This window comes from Narcine bancroftii, chromosome 9, assembly GCF_036971445.1.
Source record: "Narcine bancroftii isolate sNarBan1 chromosome 9, sNarBan1.hap1, whole genome shotgun sequence".
Lineage (NCBI taxonomy): Eukaryota > Metazoa > Chordata > Chondrichthyes > Torpediniformes > Narcinidae > Narcine > Narcine bancroftii.
The window spans coordinates 109,170,216-109,195,392 of record NC_091477.1 but is presented as its reverse complement, the minus strand read 5'-3'; the positions used below and the strand labels follow the sequence as shown (position 1 = coordinate 109,195,392).

At 40.6% G+C, this 25,177-nt stretch overlaps 1 protein-coding gene across 12 annotated transcripts in view; it reads left to right on the top strand.

The window, feature by feature from the left end:
• The window catches only part of mecom (MDS1 and EVI1 complex locus), a 637,277-nt gene that overhangs the window by 549,781 nt on the left and 62,319 nt on the right, over positions 1 to 25,177 (top strand). For 3 of the 12 annotated variants that reach the window (XM_069897280.1, XM_069897273.1, XM_069897284.1), the window contains 4 exons: positions 1,325 to 1,475; positions 2,808 to 2,964; positions 19,223 to 20,582; positions 21,670 to 21,760. In XM_069897280.1, the coding sequence (XP_069753381.1) occupies positions 1,325 to 1,475; positions 2,808 to 2,964; positions 19,223 to 20,582; positions 21,670 to 21,760 (1,759 nt within the window). The remainder of the gene's footprint in view (positions 1 to 1,324; positions 1,476 to 2,807; positions 2,965 to 19,222; positions 20,583 to 21,669; positions 21,761 to 25,177) is intronic. The other 9 variants (XM_069897283.1, XM_069897279.1, XM_069897282.1 and 6 more) reach the window with 6 other exon arrangements.

Here is a 25,177-nt window from a genome sequence, read left to right as displayed (position 1 = left end):
ATGGATTTTCCTCCAGCGAACCCACAGCTGCACAGACTCCTTTTCAAACCACTGGCAGCCCGAGATACGATCCAATACGATCAGGAAGCCTTCAGTACCCGAGGCCCTTTGGGAGCCCTTCTTGCCCTCGGCAAACTCTCGAATCCCAGCTCCAATTCCTTGTTTCCATGTGCCAGTTCTCCATCTGCTGATGTGGCTGTTTGATGTGTAAGATCCCCTGCTGTAATTTGCCAAGGCTTCTTTGATTCCTTCCACACACTTACCCCAATGAAAATGGTATTTTCCTGATCCAGTTTCCTTTCTTGAGACTTCTAATGTGCCACTTGTATCTTCAAACCTCAACGGATTCTCACGGATCAGATCTGAACCTTCTTAAGGAATACTCGGCAACATACTTGCAGTTTTGATGAAGTGCAGGGCATGTTCCCTTTACTCCTGATATCCAAAGAACTTTTCAATGAAGGGAAGTGTCCAGAAAGGTTGTTGACATGACAATCCATTAAGGCAAGCTGGAATATTAAAGAATATATGAGCACCACTGAGAATGCCATGAATTTAACCGTTCAGTTAAAGTGGGTGTGACGGGTGCAGGGATGATATTAATTTAGCTGGTCCCACAACCAAACCAACATTCTCGGTTTCAAATTCATGCTTCATTTTAGTGAAGCTGTGGACACGTGAAATAGACCAATACAGTAAATATTCCACTAAAATGCACAGATATTCAGCAACATACAGAATGGCTTGCTGATACTCAACCAAAATTAAATACATTGATCAGAGACAAAACCACAGAGGTTTGTTCGGGAAATGCTGCCCTCACATTGGATTAGCATGGATCTAACTCCAACTTTCCACAGTGACTCCCACTGTGAAGTCCCCAAGGTTCAAAATTGGGTTGGATAAGATCAGGCTCGACATTCCAGCTCCCCACAGCAAGACAGCTTTCCGCCACTCACAACAACTAAACTTGTACAAGTGCTCTGACGTTGTGGGAATTTGGACCAGAGCCCCAGTATGAGTCAACAGTCTTGAAGAAGAGCAAAGAATTGAGGGAAATATTGCTTGTGGAACAATAAATCCCAGCTTATTTTTTTTTCCATTTCAATTGATGCCTTACTTATTTTAGACTGGGAATAATAATGTTTAAAACCTCGTGGTGTCCCACTTGGAGCTAATGAGTCCAAGTAAGGCAGAGCAAACAATGGGAAGCTGAAGGGACTCAGTGGATCAGGCAGCATCCATGGAGATGAATGGTCAGTCAAGAAAAGCAGAAGCTGTCTTAGCAAGAGAGAATGGGGGTAATACACTCTTTCTTACTCAGCAGCCTGGACAGGCACCTGCTGACACACACGGAGGAGAGAGAATATAAGTGCGACCAATGCCCTAAAGCCTTCAACTGGAAGTCGAATCTTATTCGTCACCAGATGTCACATGACAGTGGCAAGCACTACGAATGTGAAAACTGCGCCAAGGTATGGTGAAGGGTTCCAATTCTTCCTGTCTTCATTAGTAACCAGACTAGGTAGTGAGGACTAGAATATTTGTGAAATTATGATTTTTCAAAATCCATTTAAAATTCTTAAATTGTTGTCAAGAACTTTTTTTTTCCTAATTCCAGCACATATTGTCTCAATCCTGAAATGAAAGTTAGATTTCTATTTTGCAGAAGAGAAGATTTCCACATCCAGCCAAAGAGCATTTTGTCTTTGGTGGACCATGTAATTTGGGGAGGAGACAGAAGACCTTTTACATCTCCTCTGGTTTTCATTTCCATTGAACTGGAGAGAGAGAAAAAAACCCAACACTTGTTGAAGTGTGATTTATTCAGCGTAAATTTCAGTTTGATCAATTATACTCAATACCTGTAATGGTTAATTTTCTTTTGAAATGCATGACAGCCCCTTTCAAGACCAGGATCTCTTCCACTAAACTGAGTTGGAGACCATTTAAACCAGTGGTTCTCAACCTTTTTCAGTCTAAGGCCCATCTAGCTTCTGGCCCACTAGTGGCAATAAGTGAGCATTATTTTCACGTCAAAGGCAGCTCTGTAAGAAACACAATCTAATTTAATGTATTTTATTTAACATTTTTAAAGTACAAAAAAAATGCAAGCACACACTGATCATTAAAAACTCCCCAACCAAGGTCACCTGAGAGAACTGAGACCTCGGACCCACACTGACCTCAGTGGGTGGGAGGTCTCTGTGGCCCGTATGGAAACACGCTGTGGCCCACCTAAACTTTGAACTTCTTGGTCCTTACCTTCTTTAATGGAGAATGGGATTTGCAAGAATCTAATAAATATTGTCAAATTAATTATGCAGAACATGAGATTCCTTAGAACCTGTAATTTTCATTAGGTGCAGGGATTTTTCACGAATGAAGACCACAGAAAAATAAAATTCTGTTCTCCCACTAGGAGGCAGTGCCCAATGGTCAAGCATTGGTGGAAAAGCACAGACGTGGCTTTAAATGCTGTGAACATGGACTCAACTCTCAGATGGTGAAATATTGAGGGTTACAGCATTTACAATCTTATTTTTCAAAGTTAGTTTTTATGATTCAAACCTGATCGTTTTGTGCATTATTGAGATAAAACCTGATATAAAATGGTCTGTGCATTACAGAGATAAACATTGTTGGAGCTATAGTACATATTAAACAATAAACAGGAAAATTATTTACAGGTGGAAAATTAAGTTGTCAAAGGGAAAATAAAGTGCTCTTTATAAAACTGGCTGAAAAACGATACCTTGATATCCATATTTCGTCTTCCTGCATCAGATTTCTTTGCTGTTTCCCAGCAGGTTTTTACAGACCCCAGCAATCTGCAGAGACACATCCGCTCACAGCATGTTGGTGCTCGGGCCCACGCCTGTCCGGAATGTGGAAAGACGTTCGCCACTTCCTCAGGTCTCAAGCAGCACAAGCATATCCACAGCAGTGTCAAGCCATTCATCTGTGAGTCTCCTTGTTTGTTCTCATCTTCAGCTAGGAGAGCAGTGATTTCACCACAGAATGAATGAACTGGAGGGTACCATGGTCTTGTTTGTGGTCACTTCATTCATTACTTTGAATCATGGTCACTTGTATCAGTCATCAAAGGAGTATCCCTGCACTGCCCGGTTCTACCTCTTACCAAGATACACAGACCCAGTTATCTGGGGTGGACTCATTGTTTCTGCATGCTCCTGCCCTACCGAACTCGTATCATCTCCATCTTTTCTCCCCTAGTTCAATCCCTCCCCACCTACATCTCCGATTCCTAACATGCCCTCCATCTCTTCAGTGATTTCCAATTCCCTGCTCCTCATCAAAAGTGTATCTGGGAATGGGCGTGTGTGTGTGTGTGTGTGTGTGTGTGTGTGTGTGTGTGTGTGTGTGTGTGTGTGTGTGTGTGTGTGTGTGTAAACTTTCATGTCAGTACCTAGTATCCTACTCAGATAGAATGTAGCTTAATCCATTCTCTGCTTTTCGGAGATAGTGTTATGCTCCTACCATCAGATATTGATCACCCAAAATCATATTTACTGCAATTGTACAAGATGCTGGGAGACCATCCTTGGAGGACTAGGTGGTCCTTTGGTCTCTTTATCTGAGGAACAATATATTTGGTATGGATACAGTGCACTTAAGCTTTATTGGTCGATTACTGGGATAAGGGGCTATTCTGGAAGGAACTGTTAGGTAGGGGAGGCTAATATTATCAGGAGTTTAGAAGAATATGGAGTATTTCATTGAAATGTAGGGTTCTTGACAGAAGATGCTGAGGGATTTATTTTACTCGAGAATCTAGAGTAGTGGGTACAATCTTAGTGTAAGATGTCAAATGTAGAGGACTGGGGTCTGGTGGAATGTTCTTCATGCAGGAAATTGTGAATCTTTTGAATTCTCTATCTCCGAAGGCTGTCCTCTCTTGTTGAATCTATTCACTGTTGAGATGAATAAATCTTTGGAATCCTTGGAAATTGAGGGGTCAAGAGTAGAATAGAACAATACAGCTCAATACAGGCCCTTCGGCCCTCAATGTTGTGCCAACCCATTTATTCCTTCCAAACAAAATTTCTAAACCTTCCCTACCTGTAACATTTTATTTTTCTTTCATCATGTGTCTGTCTAAGATTCCACCACCATCCCTGGCAAGGCATTACAGGCACCCAAAATTCTCTTGTGTTTTTTTTTAAAAACTTGCCCCTAATATCTCTCCTAAACTTCCCTCCCTTAACATTGTACATATGTCCTCTGGTGTTTGCTGATCCTGTTCTATCAAGTTTCTTCTCACCCTTCTGCATTCCAAAGAGAAAAGTCCCAGCTCTGCTAAACTTGTTTTCCAATCCAGGCAACATCTTTGGAAATCTTCTCTGAACCCTCTCCATAGTTTCCTCATCCTTCTGATAATGAGGTGACCTGAACTGTACACATTACTCTAAGTGTGGTCTTACCAGAGATTTGTAGAGTTGCAACATAACCTCTCTTCTCTGAACTCAATCCCCCTATAAATGAAGCCCACCATCCCATAAGCCGCCTTAACTATCCTATCAACCTCTGTGGCAACCTCAAGGGATGTATGCATTTTCACTCCAAGGTCCCTCTGTTCATCCACACTCTTAAGTAATCGACCATTAACTCTGTCTTCAGCCATCTGGTTTGTCATTCCAAAATGCATCACCTCACACTTACTTGGATTGAACTCCATCTGCCACATTTCTGCCCAACTCTGAATCCTGTCTATATCCTCGTAACCTTCAACCACATTCAGCTCCATCCACAAACTTATGACCCATCCTTTTGCCTCTTCATCCAGGTCATATATAAAAATCACAAAGAGCAGGGGTCCCAGAACAGAGTCTTGCAGCACTCCACTAGTCAACGACCTCCAGGAAAATAGTATCTAGAGTAGTGGGTTATGGGGATAAGGCTGGAAAGGGGTACTGATGGTAATGATCAGCCATGATCATTGGCCCAACGGGCCAAATGGCCTACTCCAGCTCCTATTGTCTATTGTCTATTGTCACTACTACTCTCCGGTTTCTTCCTGCAAGTCAAGGTTCCACTGATCCCATGACTCACAACTTTCTGGATGAGTCTCTTGTCAAATGCCTTGCTAAAATCTACCGCTCTCTCGTCATCAATTTTTCCATAAAGCTCTATTAGATTCATGAGGCAAGATCTTCCCTTCACAAAGCCATGCTGACTGTATTTTTCCAAATGCTCATCTATCCTCTCCTTAAGAATCCTCTCCATTTGTGTGCACACCACTGACATCAGGTCTGTAGTTCCCAGGATCCTCCCTATCCCCTTTTTTTAAACAAGGGGACTACATTTACCATTCTCCAATCCTCTAGCACCTCCCCTGTGGCCAAAAGGATTCAAAGATCATAGCTACTGCCCCAGCTATCTTTTCTCTCAAGTGAATGACAGAACAGGTTTCAATGGCTACAACACTTTTATTGTTTACTATGATGCTCTCTTTGGGTCCACCAAAGAATTCACTAACCATCATTTCTGATCCACAGCTTAGCCACTACTTGGGTGCATCAACCTGTTTCAACCATGAAACTGTGAGCTGAACCTTTGACCCCAGGTTACTTCTGTAAAGCTGATCTATAACATTGGGTCCATAACATCCATCTCCCCCTCATCCAGAATTGGTTGTCTCCTGTTTGTTTCAAGACCTCCTGGCTAGCATTTCATCTTTCACCACCCATTCACATCATTTTCTAAAAAATCTACAGTATATCCAATCCCAGACCAAGTCCAGTCTCTGGAGCTTCAGTCCCCTTGTCCTCTCAATGGGCTTAAGTCATTTCATATCCTTTCCTTCCATTATGTTCTCAATCTATTTGAACCTTTCTTCCAAACACCAACAGGAGCCCTGACTTTAGAAATCTGCGCAACTCTCCTTCTCCCCTCTGCAGCTGCTCATGTCTACAGTCTCCAAGTTCCCACAACCAAATTTCTCCATACATTTTTATTTTAATCCTTCTGTCTCTACTGGATTCTTATTAAAGGTATCATCCATGAACAAGCAGTTGGAAAATTCTCCCAGTCTGTGTCTTGAGTTCATCATTTTTCCCATGTGTCTCTGAGAACGATTGTCAGATTGAAAACACTTAATAAACAGTAGCAGTTCTTGAAGCTGTTGGAGAAACAAACCGTTGTATGTCTCTCAGTGCAAGTTACAAATTGTCAATGCACCTGTGCAAAGCTACACTTGTGTTATCTATCCATCGTTTGCTATTACAATTTAATTAGTTCAACAGAATGTTTACCGGGCACATTTTCTGTGATCATGTGGCTGCAAGAGGCAGGAATCAGAATTATGGTTGGGTGTCTGTTGTGCGCTCTGGAATGCTCAGACACTGCACAACATCCCATGAGGTAAAAGGAACCATTTAATTTCTAGCCACAGGTCTGCCCTGTGTCGACTGAAAGGTCTTGTGTGAACTTGGATTGTAGCTTGAAGCAGTTGTAATCAGATCAGTAAATTCACATCATGGAGATCAGACTATATTCGTCTCATAACTGTTTCCATTTAAGATTACCAATTCAGAATTACACATTGTACAAGTTGAATGAGTTTCGTGTACTAAAACAGCTTTTAATTCAGAAAGTAATTTTCTTCCTAATGTTCATTTGTTCTCCTCTGAAACCATGTGCTGTACCTCAGTATAATTCTTTACTGCCCCCAGCTGAGTAACTACTCAGGCTTGAGGCCCATCTGGTGAGTGTTCACAGGCTTTTTGATTAGAGTGAATGTCATAATCAGACCCTTCCTTCACCTGATATTCGCACGCGTGCCTTTCAGTACAAATCTGGTCTTTCTTTTCTTCCTCCATAACAAAGAGCAGTGATACCAGATGTAATTGTGCTGCTATTGTCCCTGTTAAGATCAGCTAACCTGGCATAAACCAGAGTTGTTTCTGGTGAGTGTAACCCTTGAACAATCCATATACTACTGTATTGGTTAAGAGGGTTGGATGAGCATTATTCACTCTCAAATCTTATTGTCCGATTCTAGGATGGTGAAAAAAGGTAGAAGTGTCATCAACAAATCATTGCACCATTTGATCCTATTTCTGCAGTTTCGAGAGATTAAACCAATGTTAATCTCCTATTGTTTGTGCTGTAAAGCTATCAAATAATATTACAATTGATTTTTATTTGTTCATTGCCAGGCAATGATCTTACAAACTGTCTGGTAATCCAGCTGTACCGAGTGGAGTTGTATTGTATTACTTGCTCTCCTCGACTTCAGTCATTTGTTTAAAAGGCCCACACACGCACTCTCGGAATATCCTCCTGCTAGGCCTGTTTTCAGCAACTGTCTCTTATTACCGCATCCTGCCTTAGCTAAACAGAGAAAAAAAAAAATCCTTAACTATAATAAAACAAAAAAAAAAGTAATTATTAGCTTGTTCAAAAAAAGTAATGCCACTGAATGGAAACCACATGGACGTATGGTCCAAACTAATTCAAAATAGAACTTAATTTGTTTTAATAAGCAACAAATATGCAGCCCATGAGTACAGCCTAATTACTGTTCTCAGAAAATTACTTCACAAAGCACACTGGCATCAGATGGACCTGATACTACAAAGTGATTTGTGGTTTGTGGTACGCTTGCAGCACCGGAAAGTGATGAAAAGCTTGTCAGGTGGCAATGCCTGGAACATTTAGAAATTAGAGAGGGGAGAAAAAGGGGAGCACTTCGACTGAAACAATGAAGTGTGAAACTGAAAGACTACACAGAGCTGAGTGCTGCTAGCATTCTAATATTATCCCCACATGTGCCTCACATTGCCTGCACGCCATAGAATTTGACAGACACTTGCATATCCAAGTTGCCAAAAAAGTACACCAGAAGAAAAGGAAATTATTTTTAGAATTTAAATTTCAGATTTAAAAAAATTTAATTTTCACCTTGTGATAATTAACAGGATCGCATTAAATAAAGCAGGTAAGCTTCCCTGATCATAAAAGATGAACTGTCTTTTGAGTGCATTGCCATCTTCCTATTGACCCTCTCGTCATCTCGAGAAATGATGTCCAGTATCTCCCATCAGTTTAACTGAGGTAAAGTAATGGAGAGATCCAGCACAGAAACTGGCCCTTTGGCCCATCAAACCTAAGCAGACCATGAAGCATCCACTTACACATCCTACATTAATCCATCTTATAAGAACATATGAAATAGGAGCAAGAGTAGGCCTTCAGGCCTCCTCTGCCATTCAATGAGATCATGGCTAATCTCCACCTACCTGCCTTTTCCCCTTCTCCCTTAATTCCCCTACTTTATTAAATAAAAATCAATCCAACCTTGTCTTAATTATATCTACTGAGGTAGCTGCCCTGCTTCAATGCGCAAAAAATCCATAAAGTCATCACCCTCTGGGAAAAGCAGTTCCTCCTCATCTCCATCCTAAATCTACTACCCTTAGTCTCTCCATAATTCCATCAACTCTCTCCCTCCTTCTCCTCTCCCCCCCCCTTAAGAACTTTCAAATTGATTACTCAGTCTCCCAACAGTGGCACTTTATGGTGGCCATTTAACCTACTAGTCCTTACATTACTTGGAGTGTGGGAGGAAACCAGAGGGCCTGACGGAAATCCATAGTCACAGGGAGAACATGCAAGGTCTATGTAGCCAGCACTGTCAGGTTTGAACCTGCACCACTGGAGTTGGGATGCAACTGCTCTACCTGCTGTAGCGTGGTGCCACCCTCTATGGAGGTTAGAAATAGAGCAGAAAATACTGAGAGCACTTGGTGGCCCAGACAGCTTCAGATTTGAGGAACATTTTATTGGCATTTGGACTATATTCATTGGAGTACAGAAGGATGATGGGAGCCCTCACATTTTAAATGCTGAAAGGCCTGGACAGAGTAGATGTGGCAAGGATATTTCCCATGATAGGAGAGTCCAGTACAAGAGGGCACAAATTCAGGATAAAAGGGTGTCAATTTAAAATAGATGTGGAGAAATTGCTTGAGTCAGAGGGTAACGAGTCTGAAATGTTGCTGCAGGCAGTTGTGGAAGCGAGGTCGTTGGGTGTATTTAAGATGAAGATTGGTCAGGGCATCAAGAGTTACAGGGAGAAAGCTGGGGAGTGGGGCTAAGTGGGAGGATGGATCAGCTCATGATAGAATGGCAGGGCAGCCTCGATTGGCCTATTGGCCCACTTCTCCTCCTATATCTTGTGATCTCAGTAAGCCAGAAGTGCTCTAAAGTGAAACAAGTATCTTACCATTAAATCTAAATTTAATTTAACATGCTAGCTTTTCTCCAAGAAAAATCTTCGAATTAAATCATTTTAATATTATTTGTATTGGCTTATTGAAGTCTGCATTGAAATAAAATAAGTACTTTATATGGCACCATTCAGAGACCCAGGTCTTCCTAAAGTATTTTACAGCCAATTGCTTGTTGTAATGTTAGAGAGGCATCAGCTAATTTGCACAGAGTTTTCACATTGTTGGACTGTGTGAATCCAACAGTACATTTATTATAAAAATTCAATCTGTAAACAAATTATTTATTTTGATAATTTCCTTCTATCCACTATGAGTAACCATTAGGAAATGGTGCAGGAAAATCTGTTGGCTCATTCTAAAACACCTCTCAGATTTAATCAGGTTTGATCAATTGAACATCCAAGGGATCATCTGCTTCCTGGTGGAGAAAGCTTTACTATTGACCTGTACCCAGGGTTTGGCTCATTTTCTGCAAGCCTACAGGAAATAGAATCTTGAAAGGGAAGACTTTTTCTCCTTGTTCATGTAGGATTGTAATCCTGTGTGAAGTAGAATCACTCAACACTTCTGGATGAATGAACACCTGATTTGTAGATGAGCATTTGATGTCATTTCCTCAAATCTTAGAATGGTAGCAGCAAAAAACGAAGACTACTCTGGCTGTCTGCAAGAACAGTCCCACTGTTCTGCTCTTTCCCTATGGCCTTGCAATTTTATTCAAATCCTTATCCATTTCATCAACTCTCTACACTAGTCTGTCAATGTATCCAGATGTTGTACTTTTTAGATGCTCCACAACTCTGCTTCAATACTCTTCTTCTTCAGTTCATCTTGGGCACCTCTGATTTCACCATTGGGATCAATTTCACTCTACCTGCACTTTCTAGATCCCTCACCATTTGGAATACTTCATCACATCCTCCTCCACTTTGACCACTTCTACACTGGACAGCAAATACATGATCTGCAACCTGTTCCTTTCTTGTCATGAAAGAATTTGGAATCCTCCATCACTGTTCGTCAGGAAGTCGACACAAATCAGTACATGGGTAATGTAAATATGGACAGCAATTGGCACTTAGCAGTTTGTATATTAGACTTCAAATCATTCAGGTTCACAAATTGGCCTGGGATTAATTCCTAATGGATGGCCATTGTATCATGTCATTTCTGCTTTCAGGAGATTATAACCAGTAGAAATCCATACGTATCATTCTGATCTTCCAACAGTTTCATTGTCAAAGTGCAAATTCCACTGAAATATTGGATAAAAGGATACCATTCACAAATATTAAATGGTTGCATGCATATTTCATGACCACATCATTTGGTATAAACTGAATAGATTCATACCATCTTCAAAATCTATGATCATTTTTCATTGAGGCAACTTGCTGGGATGGTCTTTCCTGTTTATAGTCTTGAACTTGTCTCATGTGCTTCCACATTATTAGAGTATCACAAAGCACTTCGCAATTAATTACTCCAAAATGTAATTATAATTGCTTTATAGATAAATATGACATCCAGTTTTTGCAAGTGCGACTGCCATAAAAACCAATTGGTCTGATCTTGATTATGATGGTCAAATAGTACCATAGCATCGTTTGTTTAGCTCTGAGAGAAGGTTGGATTTCAGCATAGCTTTTCGTCCAAAGCGAAACACCTCTGACTTTGCATACTCCCTCAGTTCTTGATCTTCAGAATTAAGGGTAAGGCTTTAGTCTAAATTGGCTGACAATTAACAAGTAATGGCCAATTAGTTCAGTAGATTTTTATCCTTGCCTCTGTAAAATTGTTGTGCAGCAAATTTATGATTGGCAAATGCAGCTTTGCTAAATTTTCCTTCATATTTAGAAGCATTCCCTAATAAAAGAGAACACACACTGAGTGAAATGTATACATTGTCTGCATGAGATGGTCAACTAGACAATACAGTTTTAAATCTTCTTTTATATTGTCCACCATGAATCTGGTCAGTGTTTGTCTCCATTTATTGCAGCATTAATGGACGTCACAGTGCAAAACACAAAAGTGTCGGAGAAACTCAGCAGGTCACACAGCGACTATAGGAAGGCTAACCAACATTTTGGGGCCGAGCCCTTTGTCAAGCTTTCAACAAAAAATGGGCAAGGGCTTGATTTTAAAAAGTGCCCCCCACCACCTTTACATTTGGATATCTGCCTTCTTTCTGCTCGTACCTTGATGATGGGCTCAGTCCCAAAACATTGCTTGCACCCTTTTGCTTCCTTTGGATGCTACGTGACCTGCTGTGTTTCTCCACACTTCCCTGTTTAATGAAGGCCATAGAGCAGGGTTGATTTGCTTTAGCTTGGAAAAATCTAACACAATGGCACCTTAGAGCAGTGCACACTGATGGTAATTAGATTGGCAGAGTTTTTTTTATAACATCAGTTATCTGAAAGAAATCTTTTAATTCCCAGACAATGTTTTAAAAATACTTCCCATAGAATGGTTGACAGGGAAGATGTGGGTGGGATGTCTAGAACTAGGGATCAACTATATACGACAGAGATGAGAATAAATTTCTTTTTCCAGAGAGCTTAAGTGAGCTCTGAGGATAAATTGCCAATTTTATTCAGTAGATTTGAGGATATTTAGAGGTATTGGGTCAATGCAGGAAAGTAATGGTGAGGTTTAAAAAAAAATCAAATTGAATGTTGGAGCAGAATAGGGGTGTGGGCAAATAATATACTTTTATTTCTTGTATTGTAGTTAATAGGCTACTGACTCTTTTCCTAAAGGGTTAACGGTTGTTAACAGGAATATATGCATTTTTAGTTATAGCCATTATTTTTTAAATATCTGTGATTAGTTGTGTAAGTATGGATGAGCAGAAAATGGAAAAATGCATGAATTTTCTCTAATCAAGCTTTCTTTTTATTGTCAGTTAAGTTAATACTTCAAAAGAGAGTTTGCTTTTTACTATGGGGCATTGGAATTTTAAGGTAATAATCATTGCTTTGAATCATAATTTCACAAGACTAACTCATTCCTATCTGTGGCGAAGGGATGATGTTTGTCCTGGACATTGCTCAGAACACCAATGGCCTGCACTGAAGTGCATTGATTTTGCTCCTTTTTCACATCCAGAGCCTGAAGGACATAATTAAGCCACATTGTCAGGCCACTCATGAAAAATTATGAAGTGAACTGTTCCTGCCTTTTAAATATTAAATGCACTGCCAGTCCAAACCATAGAAAAAAACAAAGTTAATAAGAACAGGTACCTGTATAGGCCATCCAGAGCCTTGAGCTACATCGCACTCACCCTTAGATCAGCCCTTTCAACAGGATCTTAGTTGTAGCCCAAAAAGCTTCAGTTCATAAAGCAGCCTGCTGTATCTCGGGGTAAATGTTTGAGTGAAAGATATTGAAATTCATTCATTGGATCACTGTAAAGTTGCATTCAATTTGTATATCTTTATATTTAAACAAATAACCTTTTCAGGTGAAATTATATTCAACTAAATATTACAATTGCATTTTAAATGCTAGCAAAAATGTATAAAATAAATCTCCAAATTTCTATTCAAGAAAGGAATTTCCCCACTCAAATGAAAACTATTGTATTCACCCAGCACAAATATTCTTGTTTAATTAATTTCTGAATTTCAGAATGCCTGTCTTTTGTTGGACTCTGGCTTTAATTTATTTACTCTTAATTTAGTCTATGTGTGAACTGAGTCCAGCGCGTTCGTTGAATGAAGTGATAGGAGAAGGTATTCGGTTCAACAGTCAGTTTATTACACCACACAGCACAGCACAAGAATAAAACTTAACAGAGCTCTGGGTCAGTCTGTTAGTTCATAGGTCACCTGCCAGTGAGCTACTCCCCGAGACTGACCCCTATTGTCCAGTTGGCACAGTTTATATAGGTCAATCTTATCACACAGAACAAAAGTTGTTTTCCCTGCTAGATCTTTTTGCATAAGGGTTATCACAAGTCATCTCCTGTTTTGCAGATTTCTGGGGTGTAGCCTTCCCATGTTAATCCTCCAGGCCAGACTATCCTGTTGTTTAGATCTGAAATTAATTCATCCCCAGATATTTCTAATCACCATACGGTCCCTGTCTGGCCAATTTCTGCTGTTCTCTTTAACACCTCCTCGTGCCTTAATCTTCCTCCTAGACTGGTTTTCCATTCCCTTTGATTCTTGCGGGCCATTCTTTGTTCTGATCTGGCCTGTGTCTCCTGTGCTACTTCCCACCTCCTTCAGTTGAGCATTCCTCCTAAATCGTTTTATGCATATCCTCTCCCTGTATCTTGGGAGCAGCCAATTTTGTTCAGCCAACTTTGCTCCATGCTGTGACAGCCACTTAGCCACATTCCTCTTTCCCTGACTCATGCAGTACAAATAAACTTATTGATTAATCATTTATTTCATAATGTTTTAACCCCTAGATTCCAACAGTCCCCCTTTTGGTCTCATGAAAATGAGACCAACCACCAGTTAACTTATTAGATAGAGAAATCCGGGTTACATGCCAGGGTTGGCATTTCTGATCCCTTGTAATCATTACACTCTTGAGAGGGCAGTAGGGACAAATACATGCCTTGGGGTCTGGGGATGTCTCTCTGTGACAGCGCTCGTTGAATGAGGCACTGGAGGCAGGGAAGGATGCACGGGATCAGAATCAACGCCAAAACCGCAAATCCAGCAACTAGCACTATAGTATGTATCCATCCCCAGTCTCCAGAGAACAAATTTCCCAGCCATGCGCTGCCCAAGGGTCGCCAGGTCTGAACCGGGACGTGAGCTAATTTGCGAATACCTGAAGAAATCTCCTTTACTGCTTGCCCATTGTCATCGATTTTTAAACAACAATAGATTCTACCATCAACAGTCCCCGGAGTCCAATATGTTCTTTAAAGGGACCCGTTCAGAAGGTTCTTAGTCCGTAGTTGCTCACAGGTTCTCAGTCGCCGCCGTACGAATCTGTTCCAGTGTCCGTGCTGGTGGGTCCGTGGCTGCACACTGACTCCAATGATACCACGTCTCGCCTTTTCCCTGTAGTCGAACCGCGTGGGACGTCCTCTCCACCACTCGGTAGGGTCCTGTCCACCTGGGCTCCGACCACTTTCCCTTGATGACCTTTAGCAGAATCCACTCCGCGACTGAAGGTATCGGTGTTTCCCCTTCTCTGTTGGGACTTGTGACCTGTTGTGAAAAATCTGACACCAGAGCCGTTAGTTTATCATAATACAGCTTGCATCCCATTGAACTTACCTCATTCTTCGTAGTCTGACTTCCGGCTCCTGGTCCCGGGAACTGGTGCCCCGTTCGTAGTTCATATGGAGTGAATCCTGTCACAGAACTTACCGAACTCCTTATTGACATTAATGCCAGAGGCAACGCATCCACCCAATTTAGTTTGGTCCGTGCCTGTACTTTCCCGATCTTACCTTTTATTGTTTGGTTCATCCTCTCCACTATTTTCTGCCATGTTAATGCCTTCATGGGTAAACGTAACATTTGGAGCATTCAGGATCTTTTCTAGTCTCGTCTGCCTTAACGAAGTCATTGTAAATGCTGTGGAGCTCACAAATGCTACAATACTATGTGTTGTTAATACTGTCAGGCCATGTCCCATTACTATGTGTGCCACCTTTTGTAGAATCTTTGCTACTCCTGCTGCATGTCTTGTACATGGTGGGTGTCTGTCTTCCGTTGGGTCTAGTGTGATACTCCCATACATGAGCACACATCTTCCACCCCCTTTTTTCTGAAAAAGAACACCATCAATTGTGTGTGCTTTTTCAGAAACATCCAAAAAGAAAGGTAGTTATAATTTGGAATCGCCAAATCTATAGCTGTTGTAAGAGCTTGCTTCAATAGAATAAAACTCATCTCAGCCTGTGCAGTCCAATCAAGTGTAGCTCCCAGATTCCTCATCCCCTGCTCATTCACCAAAGTTCGCAGTGGATGTGTCAACTCACCATACGATGGGATAAACTGCCTACTATAACCTGACAAACCCAAAAACAAAAGCATCTCCTTTACTGTCTTTGGTTTTGGATGATGTAGTATTGCATCTGCCAAATAGGGGTGTAATCTGACAGTTCGAAGGTCATGGAATCAACCTGCTGACAAAAACCCACATCTGCTGATCCCACTGACCACAGGTTCTCAGGGAGAGAGTCTAGCATAGGGGCCGAGTCGGGGTGATCCATCTGTTGGACTCTGGCTTTAATTTATTTACTCTTAATTTAGTCTATGTGTGAACTGAGTCCAGCGCGTTCGTTGAATGAAGTGATAGGAGAAGGTATTCGGTTCAACAGTCAGTTTATTACACCACACAGCACAGCACAAGAATAAAACTTAACAGAGCTCTGGGTCAGTCTGTTAGTTCATAGGTCACCTGCCAGTGAGCTACTCCCCGAGACTGACCCCTATTGTCCAGTTGGCACAGTTTATATAGGTCAATCTTATCACACAGAACAAAAGTTGTTTTCCCTGCTAGATCTTTTTGCATAAGGGTTATCACAAGTCATCTCCTGTTTTGCAGATTTCTGGGGTGTAGCCTTCCCATGTTAATCCTCCAGGCCAGACTATCCTGTTGTTTAGATCTGAAATTAATTCATCCCCAGATATTTCTAATCACCATACGGTCCCTGTCTGGCCAATTTCTGCTGTTCTCTTTAACACCTCCTCGTGCCTTAATCTTCCTCCTAGACTGGTTTTCCATTCCCTTTGATTCTTGCGGGCCATTCTTTGTTCTGATCTGGCCTGTGTCTCCTGTGCTACTTCCCACCTCCTTCAGTTGAGCATTCCTCCTAAATCGTTTTATGCATATCCTCTCCCTGTATCTAGAACGCTTCCACCAGCGTTGTCTCCACTCCATCCTCAACATCCATTGGAGCGCTCACACCCCTAACGTCGAGGTACTCGAGATGGCAGAGGTCGACAGCATCGAGTCCACGCTGCTGAAGATCCAGCTGCGCTGGATGGGTCACGTCTCCAGAATGGAGGACCATCGCCTTCCCAAGATCGTATTATATGGCGAGCTCTCCACTGGCCACCGTGACAGAGGTGCACCAAAGAAAAGGTACAAGGACTGCCTAAAGAAATCTCTTGGTGCCTGCCACATTGACCACCGCCAGTGGGCTGATAACGCCTCAAACCGTGCATCTTGGCGCCTCACAGTTTGGCGGGCAGCAGCCTCCTTTGAAGAAGACCGCAGAGCCCACCTCACTGACAAAAGGCAAAGGAGGAAAAACCCAACATCCAACCCCAACCAACCAATTTTCCCTTGCAACCGCTGCAATCGTGTCTGCCTGTCCCGCATCGGACTGGTCAGCCACAAACGAGCCTGCAGCTGACGTGGACTTTTTTACCCCCTCCATAAATCTTCGTCCGCGAAGCCAAGCCAAAGATCTTGGGAGCAGCCAATTTTGTTCAGCCAACTTTGCTCCATGCTGTGACAGCCACTTAGCCACATTCCTCTTTCCCTGACTCATGCAGTACAAATAAACTTATTGATTAATCATTTATTTCATAATGTTTTAACCCCTAGATTCCAACACTTTTAAAAGCTCAGGTTATGTCAACCCTGTTTTTAGCTGTTCTTGATGTGTTTTCAAACATTGTAAGCCATGTATTGAAGGAATTTTTAGAATTCATCACTTTTGCAAGTCACATGAGTATTTAGTTTGAACAGTAAAGCAAATTGCTGTATTGTTTACTAATGGTTTGCTCCATACTAGCAATTAGCAAATAGGAATTATTGCTTTAATTGAAGGTACATATTTTGCAACGTATTTCAGTGTAGCGCATTGGCATCATTTAAAATCCTTCAGCGTTTAATGTGAATGACTGAGGTTAGAGAATGCAGGAAGGTGACCCTCAGGAACAGTAAGAGGGGAAATAGAGGACGTGATTATAGGACCATGGGAACTAAGAGTGCAGGATGGGATACATTCAATTCAGCTTCCTTCTTTTCTGATTAAAATAGCGACTGGATCATTCCATTGTGATACTTTGTCAGTCTTTTAGAAATGTTTAAAAAAAAGTTGTTGACAAGTGATTCAGAGCACTCAATACCCATTGTTTTCCTTCTTTGATGTGCAAAGGATGAGTATAACTACAGCAACAATCATTACAACAAGTGCAGATCCCAAGATACCATCTGAGGCTCCAGGATTCTTAGAAGAATAACATCTGGTTCCATTCAAAAAATGTACTTTACTGCATAATGGGAATACAGAGTGAAGTTCTGCTGTAACTGTTCCAATTCGTCAGTTTCACATGCACAGAAGGGAAAAAGTCATTGCCATTTCTATATTTATATAAAAAAAACTTTCCTTCGGCAACAGCACGAGTTGAAATCATGGCCATGCAATTAGATTTAATGATCTCCAAGCTGATCTACTCAAACCAAACAAGGCCTGCGCAAGTGACTTCAACAGGGTTAACCTCATAGAATTCACCACAAAGACATGGTGTATATGGATTCAGGCATAGACTGAGTGAAATGTGAGTTTCTAATAAACTATATTGGAGGATGAGTATGAGAGTTTATCATATACACAAATACAACATAGAGTTGCACCAACATTCTTACCTTCTGCAGCCACTCAGGTACACAAGGTGCATCAACAACAATATCTAAACAATCAAATTACCTCATTATTGTCATGCCACAGAAAAGAGAATAAATATTAAAAAAAAAATCACATTTGCAGTTAGTATAAAAAAGAATTGTGTTTCAACAGATTTTGGTTATCCCAAAGTGGTTGGAGAAAGTGGGTAGGTTCAAGAGCCTGATAGCTGCAGGGGGGAGCAAAACTGATCTTGAACTTCAGGTTTCTGTGCCTTCTGCCTGAAGGTAACTGCAAGAGGAGATTGTAATCAGAGTGATTTATGGTGTTGGTGCCTTCTTGGGGCAGTACTTCACACGGATGTCTTCAATAGATGAGAGGACCTTTAAACATACACACCAGAAATGAGAAAATTAAAGTGGTGGAACAGTAGATGGGATCTTACAACTTTGGGTCCTGGATTCCAATAGGCTGGCAGCAGAATCAAACTTGTGTGTGTTCCCCCTGAGATGATATAAAAAGTCCTATAGTATTGAAGACAAGGGACATTATATCTAATTTCTTAGCCGATGTATTATCCATCTCATTATTTCTAGCATAGATTAGCTGAACAGCCTCATGTTGCTGTTTCTGGGTGCCCGCGCAATGCAAAGTAATTGCTGAATTTCAACATTATATTAGTGACTACAAAAATGCATCATCAGCTGTAAAGTGCTTTTGGGTTGGCCTAAGGCTGTATATGTGCATTTGGTTTTTTTTTTTCATTTTTGCTTGCTCTCAGCTCTATTTGAAATAGTTGCAATTTTGGTTCAGCTGCCAGTGGATGTGGAGACATGGTATTAAAATGGCTTTCATTTGACCTGATCTAAATTAAACAACTCATCTTTGTTGGATAATGCAAAATACGGCAATTAGACTGTGGTATTTGACTTTGCCACATCTGACACAAAATGCTTGATGCTGACAGAGTATTTGAAACAAAACTTCTCATACATTTCACCCGATGAAGCAATTCATGCCAATATGATTTTAGATTTACTCCTCAAACCCTAGTTATTTCACCTGTCAAGCATTTAGCTAATATAAAAGTGCTGTGCCATTAATACAAGAGTCTTACAAAGCAGATGAAGGGAACAAATCTTAATTACAGGAATAGCCTCAGCAAAACAGTCATTGGAAATCCTATGCTTGATAGTTCATCAGGATGAACTTTTTTTGTAGAGAATCTGTTGGATCTAAAGAACTTTTTAAAAAAAAGTGATGGGTGACTACCTCATACATTTCACTGAATTAATCATACCTACTGTAGATGGTTTGTGTCGAGATTATCCATACTAGGTTGTTCCAATGTTCCCACTGCTCCAGTTGTAGTGGTTGATACATTTCTATTCTTCGCATGCAGGTGAAGTATGTCACAAATCATACACACAGTTTTCTAACCTGTGCCGCCATAAAAGGATGCACGCAGACTGCAGAACACAAATCAAATGCAAGGACTGCGGTCAGATGTTCAGCACGACCTCATCATTAAACAAGCATAGACGATTCTGTGAGGGGAAAAACCATTTCACCACAGGGGGCTTATTTGGACAAGGTATTAGCCTTGCAAATGCTCCAAATCTGGAGAAGTCCACTTTGGTTAACTTGAATCACAGTAATCCTGGCCTTGCTGACTATTTTGGTGCAAACAGGCACCCAGCTGGACTAACCTTCTCAACAGCCCCTGGATTTCCATTTAGCTTTCCTGGTCTATTTCCCTCTGGGCTTTACCACAGGCCGCAGTTGATACCTGCGAGCTCACCGGTGAAAGGCCTATCAAGCAGTGATTCGAACATCAAACACCAAAGCCAGCTGATATCATCGTCCCAGGCGCTGCCCAACACACCGGATGCTTTGAAAGCAGCAAATCGACAGTCATCTTCAGATGAAGTTCGGCCCCTGGAGGTTCCATCTGAGAAGTCTTCTGAAGAGAAGCCACGGGGTAAAAGCAGTGACCAATCAGAAAGCAGTGATCTCGATGACGTTAGTACACCCAGTGGCAGCGACTTAGAGACAACCTCTGGATCTGATCTAGAAAGTGACATTGAAAGTGACAAAGAGAAAAATAAAGAAAATGGCAAAACTGCAGCAGGGAAAGCAAATAGCCCGCAGAAAGCAGTTCCTATGAACAATAATAAGAGAGAATTTTCTAACCACTCACTTTTTTCCCCTCCACTGGATGAACAGATTGCAGTGACAGGAGCTGTTAATGACTCCATTAAGGCTATTGCTTCTATTGCTGAGAAGTACTTTGGTTCTACAGGACTTGTTGGCATGCAAGACAAAAAGGTAGGGCCCCTGCCATACCCTTCCATGTTCCCTTTCCAATTTTTCCCTGCATTTTCCCAACCAATGTACCCATTTCCAGATAGAGACTTGAGTGCTGGACCTTTAAAAGTTGAACCCCAGTCACCCAATGAGCTGAAGAAGCTGAGGAGTTCAAACTCTGAGTCACCCTTTGACCTCACCACCAAGCGCAAGGAAGAGAAGCCAATGCCACCTGTGTCCTTAAAGCCACTGATTTCTCATTATGGAAGTGAAGAGCAACCACTGGATCTGACCATGAGCAGCAGAAGCCGAGCCAATGGAAACACTATGGTGGAGCCCCGAAAGAATCACGTGTTTGGAGAGAGGAGGGGCTCCAATTTTGAGCAAGCCAAATCCTCAGATCATTCTCTGCAGCATGCCAAACCAACACCTTTCTTCATGGATCCTATATACAGGTAAGACAACATGTTGCCTTTGTTCCAGCATTTTACCTCTAAGTTCCGATGTACATTGTTCTATACCCTACCTCAAAGCAATATTGTCATACTTTCTCAGAGTGTGTTCCCAATTTTTTTCCAGTGTCCTTCAAAACTGGACACCTCCTAATTCGCGCCTGACAAGGATCCCAGGTATTCCTACCTGCATTTACCTATTAACTGCCAGCCAGTGCTCCTCCTTCTCCACTCCCCCTCTTTCTTTGGGCTTCTGCCCATTTCTTGCTATTCCTGACGAAGGGTCACAGTCTGAAACATTGACTGCCAATGACCTTCCATGGGTGTTGCTTGACCTGCCGAGTTCCTCCAGGACCTTGTGCCCCAGTTTTCCAGCATCTGCCGTCTCTCTCGTTTGCACTCCCTAACCGGGTCATATTCATTTCTTGTGCCATAAAGAGTATCCCAGTGAAGCCGTTCCCTGCTTAGAATAATCTCATAAATGCTGCCGCACTTGATAAATGATGTTATTGCCATCATTTAAAGCAATCACACCTTTCGTTGTTACTTGTTAAGCCATTTTGTATCTGGAATTCCTCTAAATTCTCCAAGAATTTGCTGCTTTATGAAAGATTCACTTTATTTTAAAATTCCCCATTTAAAAATATTAGTTGTTTCCATGTTTATATTTTTAAGATATTGACAATATTCTAGCACAGAGACTGATTAATCAACTTATTACCTGGTTCTGGTTCTGATGATGCAAGAATCGTGATAAAAATCGCATTTTGATTTAACTTTATTTTCCTGCTTCCACAATGTGAAAGACTTATCATTTGTTCCAGGTAACTATATCTGAAAGACTGGCTGGAATCAGCAGTAAATCAAAAGGGATCTCATGAACAATGAATATTCAGAAATATTTGGTGGGATTTATCATTCAATTTTTGGTGGGATTTATCATTCAATTTTTGGTGGGATTTATCATTCAATTTGTCTGATATTGTCTAATTGGTTTAGGCTGTAAATTGAAAAATGTCCTGTTTAGTTTCCTCACCGTTTTCCCCAATCAAGATTAATTTTGTCAATTTTGTTAATAATTTTGTCAAAGTAGAGTGGAAAAAAGGAAACTTTCTGACCCTGTTGAAGGACTAAAGGAGAAGTATATGAAGCCTGCTCCAAGTTTCCTATTCCATCCACAGGTAAATGGAATTCCCTGTTCAATGGCCCCATTTTCAGTAATGTTCATAAATTGTTGTACAAGACTTTTTCTTTAGGACTATTATATTTAAATAAGAGTATATGTTTGTTTGCACCATATAAAAATGTCACATTACAGTGTATCATTAATTTATGCTATAGACCTGTATCCTCCACAAAACAGTATGTTTGTTTGATATATATAGGTGATATTAATCGAAGTAGTATTATTTATTGTGCGCTAGAACTATTGTGTTCACTTGCACAGTATATTTTTGTACAAGCACAAATCCAGGTAGGTCAATGGATTACTGTTTTATTTATAAACGTCATACTCCGTGAATTAATTTATTTTAATTGTAGAAATGTGAAACCTGGAATGAGTGCATTGCTAATTATATACACATGGTTTGTAACAAGCCACACCTCATTTTACTGTTTCAAGTAGGAATATCATAGCCATTAGCTCAGTGTGTTTTTTTATTAGAACCATCAAGAGTAGCACATTGTCTATCATATGTGGACATAATATTTCCAGCAGCCTATTTACTAGATCCATTAGTGTAGCTTTTACTATTTATCATACTTAAGTATTATAGCATGTTATTATACACCCATGTAGGTATATTACATTGTATTGTTAACAAAGGCAGTTTAAAATACAAAACAGGTTACCCTTCACTTTGTTTTATTGGAAACAAATATCAGTCAAGGATATGATACTTCGTACATCAATCTAACCATGTAGTTTAATATCCTTTCCCACCCTGACACAAGCATCTGTATGCAACTCATGCACTGGACTTTAAGTAAAATTAAACGTCTCTCAATTTAATCCATGTGTGGTTTTAGAGCACCTTGAGATAGGATTGGGTTGGGAGGAAGGGGATTCAAGTTCATAATGCTGACAGTATTTTTTAAAGTGAATGGAGTGGTGATGGGGATACTTTCAGCTTGCTATCCTGAATTAAAAGTATTGCCAGAAAAACACCCAACATACATGAGGTATTTCTGAAAAGGGCAATATTAGTTCTGTAATTTTCCTCAGGAAGGTGGAGAACTGTGTTCTCGAGCAGCTGTGGTGAGATTTGGTAGGCCATTTCAAAGGGTAGTTCAGAGAGTCTGCATCTGGAGACACATGTAGACAAGACCAGGAAAGGACAGAAGATTTCCTTCCTTGAAGGATACTAGTGAGCCAAATGGTTTTTCATAGACAGTGACAAGACCACCATGCGCCCATTCACCTCTGATAGAATAGTTAAAAATTAATTTTCCAAGCAGGCAAGTTGTAAATCTCTACTCTACCATTTTGGATTCACACAGTTGTCATGTCAAGCAAATTGAACTGGCCTGAATTCAGTTATCTTGGAGTAGTACAATATGTCTGTCACTGGGCTGATAATAAAGAATCCTTAACTACAAATAATAATTGTTTCGATTGATTTTACAATTAATTTGGGTATTTATTTCCTGAAGGTCAGGGATTTGGTTTCCATCATCATAGGGCCACTCTTCCAAAATCATATCTTTTCAATGGTATCAACCTTCACAAAAGGGGCCACAATGTTAAATTTTCCATTTCCATTATGGAACTTACAATTCATTCCTTCTTGTTGTACATTTTCTTCCAGAGTTCTTTCTCAGGACACTAAATTTGGGCTTTTCTTGAATTAATTTTTTTTTTGCTTACAAAAAAATGACTGGTTTCAGCTGTGCTCAGCTAAAATGCTCTATTCTACAGCTTTAATAGAGAATGCAGCTTCAATATAGAGTTATATGGAATATAATTAGGCCCACCAAATCTATGTCAAGTGTCCATATGTCAATCCGACTTTATTTCCACATTTCCTTGATCTTCATTTAGAGTCTACCATTCACTGACCTATTAGGGACAATTAACCTACCAACATGCTTGTACAGTAACATTCATGGTATCCAGCACCCATGAGGATTGGTAGATGCTGGATAAATGAATTTTCTGGGTGTTTGAGATTGCGTGATTGGTGAACTAATAGCAAGGTGCACCAATTTTAAACTTACATATTTTTACCTATTTAGTTTCCTTGATTTTTTTTGCCAGTTGCTTGAATTTTGGATAACAAGGATTGAGGAGATGGATAAAATCTGGAGCACACAGAGATATCACCACATGTAAACAATAACCTCCCCATAGATGGCTTCAGAAGTTGGAATTGAATTTGGGTCACTGGTGCTTTGAGGCAGCAGCTTTTTTGGCTGTGCCAACATACTGCCCTAACTCTTACCGAAATATTAGTCGGAATAATTTTCTCTACAGAATGATGGAAACTTCTTGTTCACTGTTAGAGCTGTGTTCTTTTAAGAGTTCATGCTGCATGGCAGATCTCCATCCAGTATACTGTGTAGAGAGGTCTTGCAGACATGAGTCTTCCTCTACAAATGATTTCCCCTCTCAATATTTCCTTCAGACTGCAATGTGGTCTTTTACCATATGACTGAGGACAAGGAGCAATTTACATTAATATTGTAATTTTATAAAACAACCCAAGATATTTGGGAAAACCACCACTTCCCAACCTAATACAATATATTGCTTCATCAGCATTGGGTCAAAATCACAATGGTACCTCCCTGTAGGATTATGAAAATACCTTGCCACACATTTCTGACCAAGAAGATGACATATCACTGCTCTCACCTTGTCAGGACAACCGTGAATGAGAAGTGTGTGCCAGCCCTTTAGGCAATGCCAGCATCTCACGACAGACCATCAGAAATATGTGAGAACAGTAAAATATTGACAATTTGTCCCTTGAGCCCATGTTCCAATCTCAGGCTCAAATCTAGTTCCTTTTGGACAACATCTGTTTTCACCAGAGGTGCCTTTTTTAAGTAAACCATTAGTTGGAACACTCCATGATTGTTGGCCAACCACGTCATGCATATCTGCAGGCAATGAAGAGAAGACATTTTCATGCTTTCTATTTTCAACAGTAGGAGGAGATATAATGTTGGCAGTAAAAGAAAGTCTTTAAAATGCCCATTTAGAGGTGGGTAAGAAATGTCAGTACAGATTCATGACTCCCCTAATGCAGATATAAGGCTACTGTATAAAGATTGTCCCTCAGATCTGAACCATTTCAATAGGGTAACCTGCTGTGATATCACTTGAAGACTAACAGGAAACAAAATATACCATTCATTCAGAGTTTGGGACTGTAGGAACAAGAAACCGATGAGAAATAGATATTCACAGTCTCAGTATGGAGAGAGAAACAAATAATAACCAAGGATTAAGTCTAGAATATAGATCAGATATGAAATAAATATTTTTGGATTTAGTCTTTTGGAAGAATTTGAACTAGTAATGTCCAGTAAGCCATATATTTTCACATCTACAACAATACTGCTGAACTGGTTCCTGCATGTTGCTTCAGAAT